This window comes from Accipiter gentilis, chromosome 12, assembly GCF_929443795.1.
Source record: "Accipiter gentilis chromosome 12, bAccGen1.1, whole genome shotgun sequence".
NCBI classification, from domain to species: domain Eukaryota; kingdom Metazoa; phylum Chordata; class Aves; order Accipitriformes; family Accipitridae; genus Astur; species Astur gentilis.
This window is the reverse complement of record NC_064891.1, coordinates 24,680,830-24,694,590: the sequence shown is the minus strand read 5'-3', so window position 1 is coordinate 24,694,590 and position 13,761 is coordinate 24,680,830. Positions and strand designations below refer to the sequence as shown.

At 40.7% G+C, this 13,761-nt stretch overlaps 1 protein-coding gene across 6 annotated transcripts in view; it reads left to right on the top strand.

Moving 5' to 3' along the window:
- WDFY3 (WD repeat and FYVE domain containing 3) overlaps window positions 1–13,761 on the top strand; it is a 186,763-nt gene that overhangs the window by 73,845 nt on the left and 99,157 nt on the right. For all 6 annotated transcript variants that reach the window (XM_049815170.1, XM_049815166.1, XM_049815168.1 and 3 more), the window contains 5 exons: window positions 204–313; window positions 1,364–1,525; window positions 3,331–3,523; window positions 7,350–7,536; window positions 11,284–11,450. In XM_049815170.1, coding sequence (XP_049671127.1) covers window positions 204–313; window positions 1,364–1,525; window positions 3,331–3,523; window positions 7,350–7,536; window positions 11,284–11,450 — 819 coding nt within the window. The remainder of the gene's footprint in view (window positions 1–203; window positions 314–1,363; window positions 1,526–3,330; window positions 3,524–7,349; window positions 7,537–11,283; window positions 11,451–13,761) is intronic.

Below are 13,761 nucleotides of genomic sequence, written 5' to 3'. Positions count from 1 at the left end.
GTCAAAGCCAAGTGCGTGTGGAAGACTGGAATGTGTGTCTGGAGAGTGTAGGCCTAAGCCTAGCCCTTTTTTCAAGCAGTACTGCAGAGGTGAATTCATGCTCAGTGCACGGAACTGCTGAGAGGACGTGTTCCCTTCTGCAGACTATCAGACTGAATTCTTATTGCATCTTTTTAACTGTGTTCCTCCCTCTGCCCCAACAGAGGCTGCAAGTCGTGCCATAGTCCAGTTTCTGGAGGTCAATCAAAGTGAAGAAGCAAGTAGAGGTTGGATGCTGCTCACCACAATCAACTTACTAGCTTCATCAGGACAGGTTAGTCTCAAACAGCAAGGCTAAAAATAAATTGTGGGGTGGGAGAGACAAAAGCAATAAAATAATGAACTGCATGAACACGTGCTAAAAGATGTTGTAACTATATTCTGCTTTCGATGTTAAGATCCTTTTTCTGTTATACTGCCACAGAACTTCTGCTTTAGCTCCTTGTGGTTTCAGTTGCCTAAAAAAATCATCATTTTGGAACTTGAATTTATAACGTTCTTTTTAATTATGCACACCACTTTTATTGTTCCCCAAAGGCTTCTCTTGCATGCTGCTGCTTAGTGCACCATGAGATGCATGTCACTTACAGCACCTAAATCACTCGGACTTTGAACTTGGGCTCTCCATTCAAGGAGGGCAACAGCAGTTGCGAAAAGCGAAGCCAGCGGCAGTGATGAGTGGGTGGTATCGTGAATCTTTACTGCCTCTGCTTTTGGTGCTGCTCTCTATCAGAAAGCTGATCTCTGGCAGCCGAGCTCTGGACAGCTGTGTGGCTTGTTCTTTCTGCTCTATCCTGCCTTTATAATTCAGCACATCATCTTATCTGTGTTTAGTATGTCGCTAGCCTCTACACCAGTTTTTTCTTTCCACTGATGCTTTCATGTTTTCTACTACCTTGCTCCTTATGCCTGCTTATACCTTCTTGCCAGGTGAGAGCATAAATTAAATAGTCCTCCTCCCACTCCCATTTCGACTGCTACAAAGAATAGATAGCTAATGAGGGCTTGGCTAAAGGTCTTGTAATGAACTTGTAAGCTTCCGTTGTCAGAGACTGTCAGTTTTTGTTTCTGTCCTGTGCAGCTCTGAACTGTGGCTGTTAGATGCTGTTGTCATGTAAATAAATTATGATTCTATTTTTAAGGTTACTGTTTAGGTAGGCATTCAAGAATAGATGGTGAATTTGTACTGCTATGTGGACCCCTCACCAAAGGTGTGAGAAAGAAAGAAAAACCAGCATTTGAGTCAACTGCGTTATAGTAACGTGACTTTTTGAATATAGTATTATGCTGAACTGTTTTTTTGCTCTGTTTTCTTTTTCCCCAGAAAACTGTGGACTGCATGACTACAATGTCAGTGCCTTCCACGCTTGTTAAATGTCTATATCTGTTTTTTGACCTTCCACATGTGCCTGAGGTAGTTGGAGGAGCACAGAATGAACTACCTCTCGCAGAGCGCCGAGCACTACTACAGAAAGTCTTTGTACAGGTAAGAAAGGTAAAATAGGTCATGGAATTTTCAAGAGGAATGGAAATGTTTCATGTGAGAAAAGTCCAGAAACTTTTCCCTTGAACCGAGTTTTGCTCTTTCTTGATTCTTCACAAACTGATGGCTCTGAGTAGGACAGATATTCCTGGGAGTACAGCTGAGGTTAAATTTCCACTCCCCCTGTGGTTTCTGTCCTTGGCAAATATCTCCCCCTCAAAAATGCATGCAGCTTTTCTGCGCAGCTGCTTAAAAGCAGCAACATGTTGACTGTTATTCAGGTTTAATCTAACTAGTCCTAGTCTTTGGTATCTTTGGCTGTTACTGATTGAAACAGAGTAAAACGCATTAGTACTGATAATAATCTATTAATTAATTTAACATACGCTATTTTCCCTTTAATTATGGAAATAAACCCTGAATATGGAAACAATTTACATATGGTAACCGTCTGAGCTAGTAGTTACTATTATAATTATCCCCCAGATTTCCCAGGGAGACCAGGGACTCCAGCTGACCTGCACTCACTTTTTTGAAGTTTCAGTTGGAGATCCCAAAGAAATTCCCATGTGTTCTCCTGTTGAAACTTTTAGAAGGAGCTGACAGTTACTATTAGAACGGGGTCAGTGGTCATACTACCAGTTTCATGCATCTATGTGTAGGGTTATTGTAGCCACATATGCAAAACCATAGAGTTCTATCAGCAGTCATATGCTTCAGGGATTTGAAGGCAGTGCTAAGATTTGTAAGTATAGCATTTCAGAGGCATTTTGCTACCCGCACTACAGAAATAAAGGTGAGCCTTAATCCCACAATTACTAGCTACTGTCTGCCCAGTAACAGTCACTATATGAGAACATACCCATTTGCCTTTTTTTTTTTTTTTTTTGTCTTAGTAATCACAATGTGCTGTGAGCTATCTTTCAGAAATTGCTTTGCGGTGTTACAGTCAGCAGAGTTAAAAAATAATCAACGTTACCGCATAAGGTCCCCTGTAACATACTACTGCTCAGCTCTTTTCTGTCCCTCTTCAAGGGCTGTAAAGTGGTGCTCTCAAATTAGCTGGCTGGAATGAGAGGTTTCAGATGGCTTCCAAACCTCCTCTTGTGGATGCAGACAGCCTTGCAAAGTTTTCTTCCAGTTTTCTGAGAGGGAACCTCAGCTTTTCCTGCACAAGGCAAAAAATGGACATCATATGTCCTCAAAACATGCAGAAACAGGAGCGCAGTGTAGTAACTTCGGTTGCGTGGCTGCGTTGTGTCTTGTTTATGGTAACCTGGAAGTTCAGATCTGGGTGCCAGTTATCTAGGTAGGTCTACAGTGTTGCTATAGCCTCTCCTGCACTACCGTTTTGGCTGTTTTCATTTGGTCAAGGTGTTATGGATGCTGCTCTGCCAACAACCTGTTGATAGCCTTCTTCCTGCATTAGGAAGGGATACAACAGTTTGCTTCACAGAGCCTGTGCCCCACTGCAGCATTTAGACCTGTAAATTAGGTAACTGGCAGATTCTCCAAGAATGACATAATGTGGTATGCATACGAATATGCTGTGTCAGCCTAAGAGACTTAAACTCTGCTGCTAATCTTTTGCTAGTTATTTTAAACTGAACTGGGTCTTGAAATAACCATGTGTTGAATAACCTTGTCTCCAATTCAAATTATAGAAACAACATGCAGAGGGAAAACAGTTCTTTACCCTTTTCAATGTGTATGCTAAATGGAAGAATATTTCGCCTTTTACTAAGTCTAGGCAAAAATAGGAATGATCAGGGTATTAATGCTAGATGTTTAATGACTTACTATTTCAGATCCTAGTAAAATTGTGCAGTTTTGTGTCCCCGGCGGAAGAACTGGCTCAAAAGGATGATCTCCAGCTTCTATTCAGTGCAATAACCTCATGGTGCCCTCCCTATAATCTGCCTTGGAGGAAGAGCGCAGGGGAAGTACTGATGACCATATCGCGTCATGGCCTTAGTGTCAATGTAGTGAAATACATTCATGGTATGTGTCTTCGTCTAATATTATTTATTGTTTTTTTCCTGTTCTTCTTCTGTCATACTTTTCTTAGCTAGGAAGTAGGCATGAAAATAATAGATCAAGAAAAGCTTCCAGGCTTTTTGTTTGGATGTGTAAGTATTTACGTACAGGTAAAATTTCAGAGCACTTGTGTAGTGAGAGAGGTGTTTGTAGCTGAATCTCGCCTCATCCACATTTCAATTAAACATTGGAGGATAGAGTTTCCCCTCATGTTTTGGTGTAGAGTTTATGATAACCAAAAGGAAAGGCTTTCGGTAACTTCAGTAACTGTCTGTATTGAAAAAATATTCACTGAGAAGATGCATAAGTTTGTTATTTTTGCTGTGAGCATTAATTCTTAATGAGGTTTAGTTGGTTTTGGTCTTGTGTTTGAACTAGCAGCAGCAGCCCCTTGTAGAGGTGCAAGGCAAGCTGGCAGTGTCCTGTTTACAGCTGCTTCTATGGGTACCACTCTAGCTGGCAATAAAAGTATAGAGACATCTGAGGAAGCCGCAGGCGGAGGAGCCAGCTCCATGTGTTCCGCTGATGCAGTTTGAGCTATTAGAAGCCCATGAAAGCCCCGTGGTAAATACTGGTGCATTTTGCAAACTGGAGCGAGCTAATTTGGGTTTTCTGGGAGAAGATTCTTTCTCCCAGACATCTTGCTTTTGCAGGAGGAGGCTGGGTGAGACTGTTATAAACACCACTGATTTGCAATAACAGCAAAACCTGTGTAATACAAGCACTAGGAAATGCTTGAGGGAGCATGGTGTATGGGCGCAGAAACACTTGAGTGCGAACCTCCAAGTGCCAATTGATGGAACAGCCAACTGGCTTTTTCCGCTGTGGTCCAGCCCAGCTTCCCTGTGTGGTCCCCAGCCCAAGGATGTTGTCCCTAGAGCCTGACCCAGGGAGGCTCTCCTTTGCTTGACTGAGGCCCATGCCTATGCCTGAAGGAGGCGGTCTCAGTACTGATGCTCCTCTCCTAGGAAGCTTACATGTAGCCTGTCCTAGAGCCTGTGTCACAACCAAGTGTGGAGATTTTGAGACACAGCAGGGAAGAGTCTGGCTGCTGCATGGGTTTGCAGCCCCTACATTTTCCCCGTTGGCTGACTGTTCAGCCAGCTTGCATTTCTTCTGCTGGGCCCTTGTCTTCCCCACCTTGCCATACAGCTTACAGACTGCAGGTTTTGTGCATCCTGAAGGCCAAAGTAAAATCATCTCATGGTCTTAATCCAGCCTGTGAGCTACCAAATGACTGAAGCAGCCAGAATCATTACATTTTATCTCCTGTCTTTTTTTGAGGCAAATAGCATCCTGACTGTTTCAGGCATGGAAACTATAGCATACAGGGGTATTTCTGTACCTGGTTACAGATTTTGGTAGCTAACATAAGAAGTACTTTAGTCATCAGGTATCTTTACAAGGCACTGGTTACGGTCTGCTTAGCAAGGGCAGCTGCCACGCTGGTTCATGACAAAGAATTTGTGAGAGCAAAGCAAGATGAAAACCAGTGTTGGAGAGGATATTAGCTGCCCAGGAGCAGCTTTGCATACAAAATACTCGTGTTGCAATGATTTAAAACTGTGAACATTTAGGTATGTAGAATTTGATGTAGGAAACTTGGTAGAATGTTTCTAATATTACATTTAGGGATTTTAGACTGTAGGACCACACAGAAGTATTTGTAGTTTTTAAATTGAAATGGCTGTTGAAGTGAACTAACATCCTCATCATACATTTTAGCAGCATACACCTATTGGAAAAAAAGAAACGCAGTTTCTTCACACCCTGGAAAGCAAGTAGTTACAAGGCTTCACAAAACCATTTTGACAGTTTATGAAATATGTCACCCTGCTCCCACATACGTCACAGAAAATTTCAGTCTCTGTTTTTAATTGTGCTTAGTAGCATGTTTCCAATTGCAGTCAGAAAGATGTGAATGGACAGTATCACTTGGAAGCACAGAATAGTCATCAGTTAAGTTATTTCAGATAGGACTTAAAAGGTGATAGGTATTTTGCCTACGTCTGTAACAGCCTTCTGGTCAGTTGTTGATGAGTGTAGAAGGTGTATGTGCATATGTGAAAATGTTATGAAGTGCAGTAAAGAAAATAATTGAGTTTTGACTGTGTCGTTTGGCATATTGCAGCTACCACCATTATTGCTTCCCTATAAGCTTGGTCCACAGAGGAGTGAGGCTGGCGCTTCAAAAGATATTCTAGGTTCTTTAAAAAGCAAAATAAAATCTTAAAAAGAAAACCAGTTGGCATTCCCTCTCACTTGTTGATAAAAAAATGAACCTGACTTAAGAGATGACAACATCTGTCTTACCTCGTATTAGTGGATGAAAAACTGAAAAAAAGTGGGTATTAGTGGATGAAAAACTGATATGAACTAGCAATGTGCACTCACAGCCCAGAAAGCCAATCACATTCTGGGCTGCATCAAAAGAAGTGTGGCTAGCAGGTTGAGGGAGGTGATTCTGCCCCTCTACTCAGCTCTGGTGAGACCCCACCTGGAGTACTGTGTTCAGCTCTGGGGGCCCCAACATAAGAAAGACATGGACCTGCTCGAGCAGGTTCAGAGGAGGGCCATGAAGATGATCAGGGGGCTGGAGCACCTTTTCTATGAGGACAGGCTGAGAGAGTTGAACTTGTTTAGCCTAGAGAAGAAAAGGCCTAAGGGATACCTTGTAGCAGCCTTCCAGTACTTAAAGGGGGCCTGCAGGAAAGATGGGGAAGGGACTCTTTATCAGGGAGTGTAGCAATCGGACAAGGGGTAATGGTTTTAAATTAAAAGAGGGTAGATTTAGAGTAGATATAAGGAAGACATTCTTTACTCTGAGGGTAATGAGGCACTGGAACAGGTTTCCCAGAGAAGTTGTGGATGCCCCATCCCTGGAAGTGTTCAGGGCCAGGTTGGATGGGGCTTTGAGCATCCTGGTCTAGTGGAAGGCAAGGGGGTTGGAACTAGATGATCTTTAAGGTCCCTTCCAACCCAAACCATTCTATGATTCTATATTCAGGAAAAAAGTGAAGATCTTTTATCATATGCAAAGGAGCATCCTTTCACTGCCTCGTGCTTTGATTTGATCTCTGGGAAGTTTTGTTACTAGTCTAGCTAGAAAGATTTGCACTCATCTCACGCATGCTGCAAAGTTAAAGTAGCAGGTGATTGAAGGGAGCATCTTTAAAACAGGAGTGCATCCTAAAATCTGATGATAGATATGGGAAAGCTTTCTGTAACTGACCAATGAACTGATGGAGTGTGAGAGGTATGCAGAACGAGACAAAATGTCTCTTTGATCAAGATTTATCAAGCAAGCAAATATGCCAGCCAAAGAAATGCTAATGAGAGCAGCAATAAGAAGACATGGTGTAAAGGGTTATGTGTAGGATTTTACCTAACATCAGTAACAGTTTAAGTCAGTGCTTTGTATAACTTTGTGTTTTAAAAGAAAAAAAGACTTTTTAGAATTATTTACAGTTGCCATATTTGTGTTTTTATTCTGCTGAGTTATCCGGTGAAACTTTTTAGGTAAAAACCAGTATTCGTCCACACAGTCTCCTCCTTACAAGAGTAAAGCTTATAAAAGCAAGGAAGGGGTTGGCAAAAAAAGGTTGGTTCAGATCCAAAGCCACTTGAGAATCCTACTTGTCTTTGAGTGCTCTGTAATATCAAATGTATGTGATAAGAGACAGTTAAGTAATAGTTACCCTGTTGCTGTGATTCTTGCACGAGTTATGCTTCTTGGTGTGATTAATGTTAGTAAAATCCTAAATTTCTTAATTGTGATTTTTTTTTTCAGAAAAGGAATGTTTGTCAACATGTGTTCAGAACATGCAGCAGTCTGATGACCTTTCTCCCCTAGAAATAGTTGAGATGTTTGCTGGACTTTCTTGTTTTCTGAAAGACTCCAGTGATGTATCCCAAACATTGTTGGATGATTTTAGGATATGGCAAGGATACAACTTCCTCTGTGACCTCCTCCTCAGGTATGCAAAAGTGCTTGAAGGAATGCAGACAGATCACTGTGAGCTTTTTCTGAAAAGATTTCTTAATAAAGAATAGGTGAATAGGTTTGAACAAATAAGTGATTATAGGTTATTATGAAATTAAGATATTAGGACCAAAACATGCAATTATGTGCTTCTCTCTATTTATGAAACTACATTGTTTAACTTCTTATTCATCGGTACTGGTTTGTTACTAAATGTTTCTGTATGTGCTTAGAAAGCAGATGTTTAAAAACAAACGGTACTAAAAATTTAGAAAGAATTAAAAAAAATTTTGACTGCAACTAGTGATTTGGGGGTTTGGTTGTTGGGGTTTTTTGTTTTGTTTTAATATACTATCATAATGAAAAATCATGTACGTAAATGTGGTGAATGCTACTTAGTACTGAGGAGATGTTTTTGCATATAAGCTCTAATACCAGAGTGCTGGAGAGAACTCCCATGTTACTATAATATTTTTTTTTTAAATTTATATTTTCCTATTAAAGGTACTGCTAACCTGCTAATGCATCACAAAAAATGCCTGCCCAAACAAACCTTGGATGTATGATCCATCCATGATTTTTTTTTTTCCATGAAAGAAACTTCATTCTTTTCTTTCTCAATCAGCAAATTAGTGTCTACTGCATTATTTGTGTAAAATCTATGGTCAGTCTGTGTTGCTTTGTTTGGATTTGAAGTTCTGAAGAAGCATGCTTAGCTGTTGAAATATATATGTGTGTTACAAATCCAAGACAGAAACTGGGAAATTATGCCTATGAGTATACACCTTATGAAGTATACTTGGGTCAAAGATGCTTAGAAACAGTGCTGTAATGGCCATTGATGAGAAGTGTTAATGTTGTTATCTCCCTCTTTTAAGCCATTCATTTTGGGTGCTAGGATGCTAGATTTTGGCACCCAAGTATTTGAACTAGATTTTCTACTACATAGTGTGGTTTGGGGTTTTTTGTTTGTTTCTCTTAAGTGGATGTCAGATATAGGCATGACATTTGAAATTCTTAATCACAGTTAAAATTATTCATAATTATCTTTGGTGCCACAAAAGCTAAAACAACTGTTAAGGAATTGTTATTGTTCTTGTAGTAAACTCGGCTGTTTTCCAGAAACTGTCAGCCAGAGATTGGGTAGAATTTGAGGGGAACACACTGTCATTAGCAATTTCATTTTCAGGTGCAGAAGTCATCCTCTATTGATGAAGTGTTTTGGAAAAACTCTCTCCTGAGCTTGCTCATCCTTTAAATCAAAGAATGGGGGATCCCTGACAGAGGTGTAGGAAGACTAGAGGTTTGCATGTCTGATTGAAAAAGGAGAGACACAAATTCTTCAGTTGACATCAGTAGAGGTTAAAAGCATAGGAATGCATTATTCTCACTTCTTCCCGGGGTAGCTCTAGAAAACTTGCTAAGACTGTTGCAGAAGTGTCTGGGATAAGGTGAACAGTGCACACCAACGTGTGTGTATTTGTTAGCAATTTGTGTATTGTAGAGGAGATGAAAGATGGTTCAAAACATGACTGCTGTTTTGATGGCCATATCTCTTGCTGTTTCTTTCAAGTTTTAGTTTATTTGATCTTCGGATAAAAACATAGTTTGTTTAAAAAACCATCATCTTGGAGAAGCCTATATATCGGTCAGTGGTGAACAACAGTAATGTATTCTCCCTGGACATGTTTTGGCTCAAACCTACTGACAGAGACTTGTTCAGCTCTATGGCACTATTGTCAAGATGACTGTCACCTGGGGGTATGAAATCTGGACACTGGGCATCAAGCTGCAAAGAAGAAAGGCTTTGGAGCTCTTAATGCAGAAGGGCATGTGAAGCATGTGACTTAATAAGAAATTGCAGGAGGTCTGTGAGGACCAAAGAAGCAAGTATGTAATTTCACGTCGATGTGAAAGGGCAGGGCATGTGCAGGATTAGTAGAATGGAAATAGGTGAGCTAAGTGCTTCTGTAATGGCTGTTTGAAGGAGGTTCAGCCACGTGTCTGAGCAGAAGATGGAGAATGCAGAATGAGCTGCTTCTAAGGGCTCCCATGGTCACTTGTCAGCAAGAAGAAAAGTATAATTTGTATTGCATGAATGAATAGGAGATTGTGGTCCCCAGCTTTCTCCTGAGATCTATAGAGTTAGTAAGTAATTAAACAGAAGTTTAATTTTTGGTGAAGTAGAAGGAAAACAAGGATGGTTCTAGGGTTTGCAGTCAGTTTTTAGGGTTTGGTCTGATGGTGCATTGCTGGTGGGAAACAGTGGTTGGAATTGGATGTTAGCATTTCCATCCTCTTGTGTTCAAAGATGAGGGTCTGTAGTTCTAATGAAGATGCTTCATTGTGTGCTTCGAAGTGTTAGGCTTCTGCCAAGATACCATTTCATTAGCATAAAATACTAACGCTCAAAGTGGCAGATATAATCTAGCAAGTTAATTACGGATTTATTTAATGACACACTATCTAGTCATCGTGGTTTAAGTCCAGCCGGCAACAAAGCACCACGAAGCTGTTTGCTCACTCCTGCCCCCCACAGTGGGATGAAGACAGAAAATAAATGAAAATCTCATGGGTTGAGACAAGGACAGGGAGGAATCACTCACCAGTTATGGTCACAGGCAAAAACCAGGCTCAACTTGGGGCAAAAAACCCAAAATCAATTTAATTTATTACCAATCAAATCAAAACAGGATAATGAGAAGTAAAGCTAAATCTTAAAACACCTTCCCCCCACTCCTCCCTCCTTCCCAGGCTCAACTCTGCTCCTGGTTCTCTCTACCTCTTCCACCCCAGCAGCACAGGGGAACAGGGGACGGGGGTTGGGGTCAGCTCCCCACACCTTGTCTCTGCCGCTCCTTCCTCCTTAGGGGGAGGACTCCTCACTTGTCCCCTGCTCCACCGTGGGGTCCCTCCCACAGCAGACAGTCCTTCACAAACTTCTCCGGCATGGGTCCTTCCCATGGGCTGCAGTCCTTCAGGCACAGACTGCTCCAGCGCAGGCTTTCCCATGGAGTCACAGCCATCTTTGGTGGCATCCACCTGCTCTGGTGTGGGCTGCAGGTGGGCACCTGCTCCACTGTTCACCTTCACGAGGTGCAGGGGCACAGCCTGCCATCTCACCATAGGCTGCAGGGGCATCACCTCCTCCGGCGCACCTCCTCCCCCTCCTTCTTCACTGACCTTGGTACCTGCAGAGGGGTTCCTCACACATTCCAATCCCCCTACTCGCTGCAGGTTTCCCTTCTTAAATCTGTTCTCCCAGAGGTGCTACCGCTGTCACTGATGGGGTCGGCCTGGGCCAGAGGCAGGTTCAACTTGGAGCCAGGGAAGCTTCTAGCAGCTTCTCACAGGAGCTACCCCTGCAGTCCCCTCCCCGGTACCAAAACCCCACCACGCAAACCCAGAACGGTAGGTATTTTCCTATCCGATAGCTTCATGTTTGTAAGAGGATGTAAAAAGAAATTTTCATGTCTGTGCTCCTTTTTAGCAGACTATTGAGTTCAAGGAAAGATTTATAAGGTGAATTTCTGTGGCAAATAAGTGTATGCTGTCATAAATCCAATAATGTTTGACTGACTTAACAGTACGAAATATGAACAGACAAACACATAAGATACGACAGGAACAGGGCAGTAAAAGTGTGTTCTCTAAATTGATAGCGTAAAATGGAAGAGATATTAAAGTGATCTGAGTTGAAATAAACTAGTACTGCTAACTTGATCTATTGTATTTTCTTTAGGTTAGAACAGGCAAAAGAGGCTGAATCTAAGGATGCTTTGAAGGACTTAGTTAATTTGATAACTTCCTTAACAACGTATGGTGTCAATGAATTAAAGCCAGCTGGTGTTACCACTGGAGTACCTTTCCTGCTACCTGGATTTGCAGTCCCACAGCCTGCAGGCAAAGGTGAGTGCTTTCTTTCTTCCTCTATTATTTCTGTTTGTTTGTTTTTTAAATATACACAACAAAATACAGAGAAGCTGTATATTGCACTAACCACTTGCAGTTGAGTCTAGGTTCTTTTACTAAGATTGCATATCAAATACTTAGTTCTGTTGGTCTCAAAAGTTCTATTTTGGAGTTGGTACCCGAAGAAGAAAGTGTAGAGCTTTTGTCTTTGAGGACTAAAGGCCGAGTCAAACATCTCTCACTGCAAAACTGACAGTTTCTACATGGACATTTTAAGAGATTATCATAATGGAAAGATGTACTGATTTGATTTACCATGTTTTAAGCTGCTCTTACTAAATTGATATGAAAGGCTGATGTACTGGTTTGACGTCCCTCCCTGTCCCCTATTTGCTGTTAGTTTTTGTCAGCTTAAGCAAGTGTAACTTGTGAGCTGAAGTCTGTTGTTTCACCAGTGTTCATGGAGTGGTGGTCTGTGGTGTGCTTGCAACCACAGTCAATTATAATATGGATATAAGGTTGAGGAAGTCTGAGGGGAGAAAGCATTTTATAAAAATAAACTTATTTTTCACAGTCTGAGTATAAAATTAAAATTCATGTAAGTCTTGTATGTAACTGAGGAGTTTTGAATTTAATAGTGACTGGGGACCTAGTTTGTCACTTGGACTTTTAGTGGGATTTAGTAATGCTAGGGATACAAGAAAATTTTTTGTGATAGGGTTACATTTATAGATTTATAGGCTAATGGATTCGCTTTCACTGTTTCTCTTGTATGTCTGGGTTCCTTGGACAATGACTTCCTTTCTCTGGTATTGAGAGAGTTCATTGTTCATGTGAATTGTTTTCCCTTTGCACTAAACAGAGAAGGAAGGTGATAATCACACTCAGAGCTTAATTTCTCCATGTTTTGATGATAACACCCTAATTTTTGCTTAAGTTAATCAGCTCTTCTGATAAAATAACATGAGAGGCATATTGCAGTCTCCACAGGAATTTTTTTATTTAATTTTCTGGTATTTGTCACTATATCTCAGTTCCTTTTACCTGCTTTTCATTATGTTGGCAAGTTGTTTTTTTATGAAGACCATATTAGCTCATTTTCTTAATTGCTTCTATTTAAATCCTTTTAGTTCTTGAATTCTGAAGAGCTAGTTAAGATTTGGTTTCTTCAGGGGTCCTCATAATAATCAAAGTTAATTTATTAATCTGCTTGATTGCGTGGAACAACTGTTGATACTAAATCAGAATATAAATAGTTGTATCTGTCACTGCCTATGTTCCTGTCAAATTTAATAAACTCTAAATCCCCTTTTCAACATTCTTCATTGTAAAGAAATCATGTAAAAAATGTCCTTTTAGAAACAAATGAGTGTGACTTATAAGGTAACATTAATATTCTTCCAGTATGTGAAATTGTTCCATGTTAGTTTTGAAGGAAGCTTCCTGTTGCCTTCTGGAGAAATACTGGCCGGGAAGGTGGTAAGGCTAGACACAAAGGTAACTGAATTTGCTTTTAAATTGGACAACTTAGTTTATAAACAATAAAGAGAGTAGCGTTCCACAGAGCATAGGTAATAAATCAGGATTCTTTGTTTATGAAAGGGTTTTTGAATCAGGTTAACAGTTTGCTTATATTTTGTTTGAAAATAAGATTTTGTTCTTAGAGCATCCTAAATGCTTGTTTAGGATGTATTGCAGGTTCTCACTCTTGATTGTTTTGGGTGTTTTTTAAAATTGTTTTTACCATTAGTTGTTTTCTGTATCGTGGGATTTGTCCACTGTGACTTGTACTGTTTCTACAGAACTTAAAGAATTTGGCTTTGAGGCATCTTTTTAGTAGAATAAAAATAGTAGAATAAGAAAAATATCTACCCATAGAAAATTCTGGGGACCGCAGGGAGCACTCATAAACAATGCATTCTTTGGCTAAATGGATGAGATTTTATTTAACTGGAAGGTACTTGTAAGAAGAAATTTGACCAATCTTTTAAAGATGCGAGGTCTTTGTGTGCTAGTATTATAGCTACCTTGTGCTTTACAAGTCTTTCTCTTTATTTTAATTCCCTAATTGTTAACAGCACTGGACCCTGCCAAAGCTTTCTTATTTCCCAGGCCTGATTCCCAAAGCCAACTCTCTGCCACTTTCTGATACCAGTATGGTCATTCATGCCAGTTAATCCAGACCTGAGCAAGAGCAGCCTCTCTGTGGAAGACAGGCAATTGCCAGCCTTACACTGCCCTGCGGGAGTTTCTCTACGTGTAGCTCTCTTCTCACAGGCAACTGCCAAAGAATGGAAGCAAGAGGATA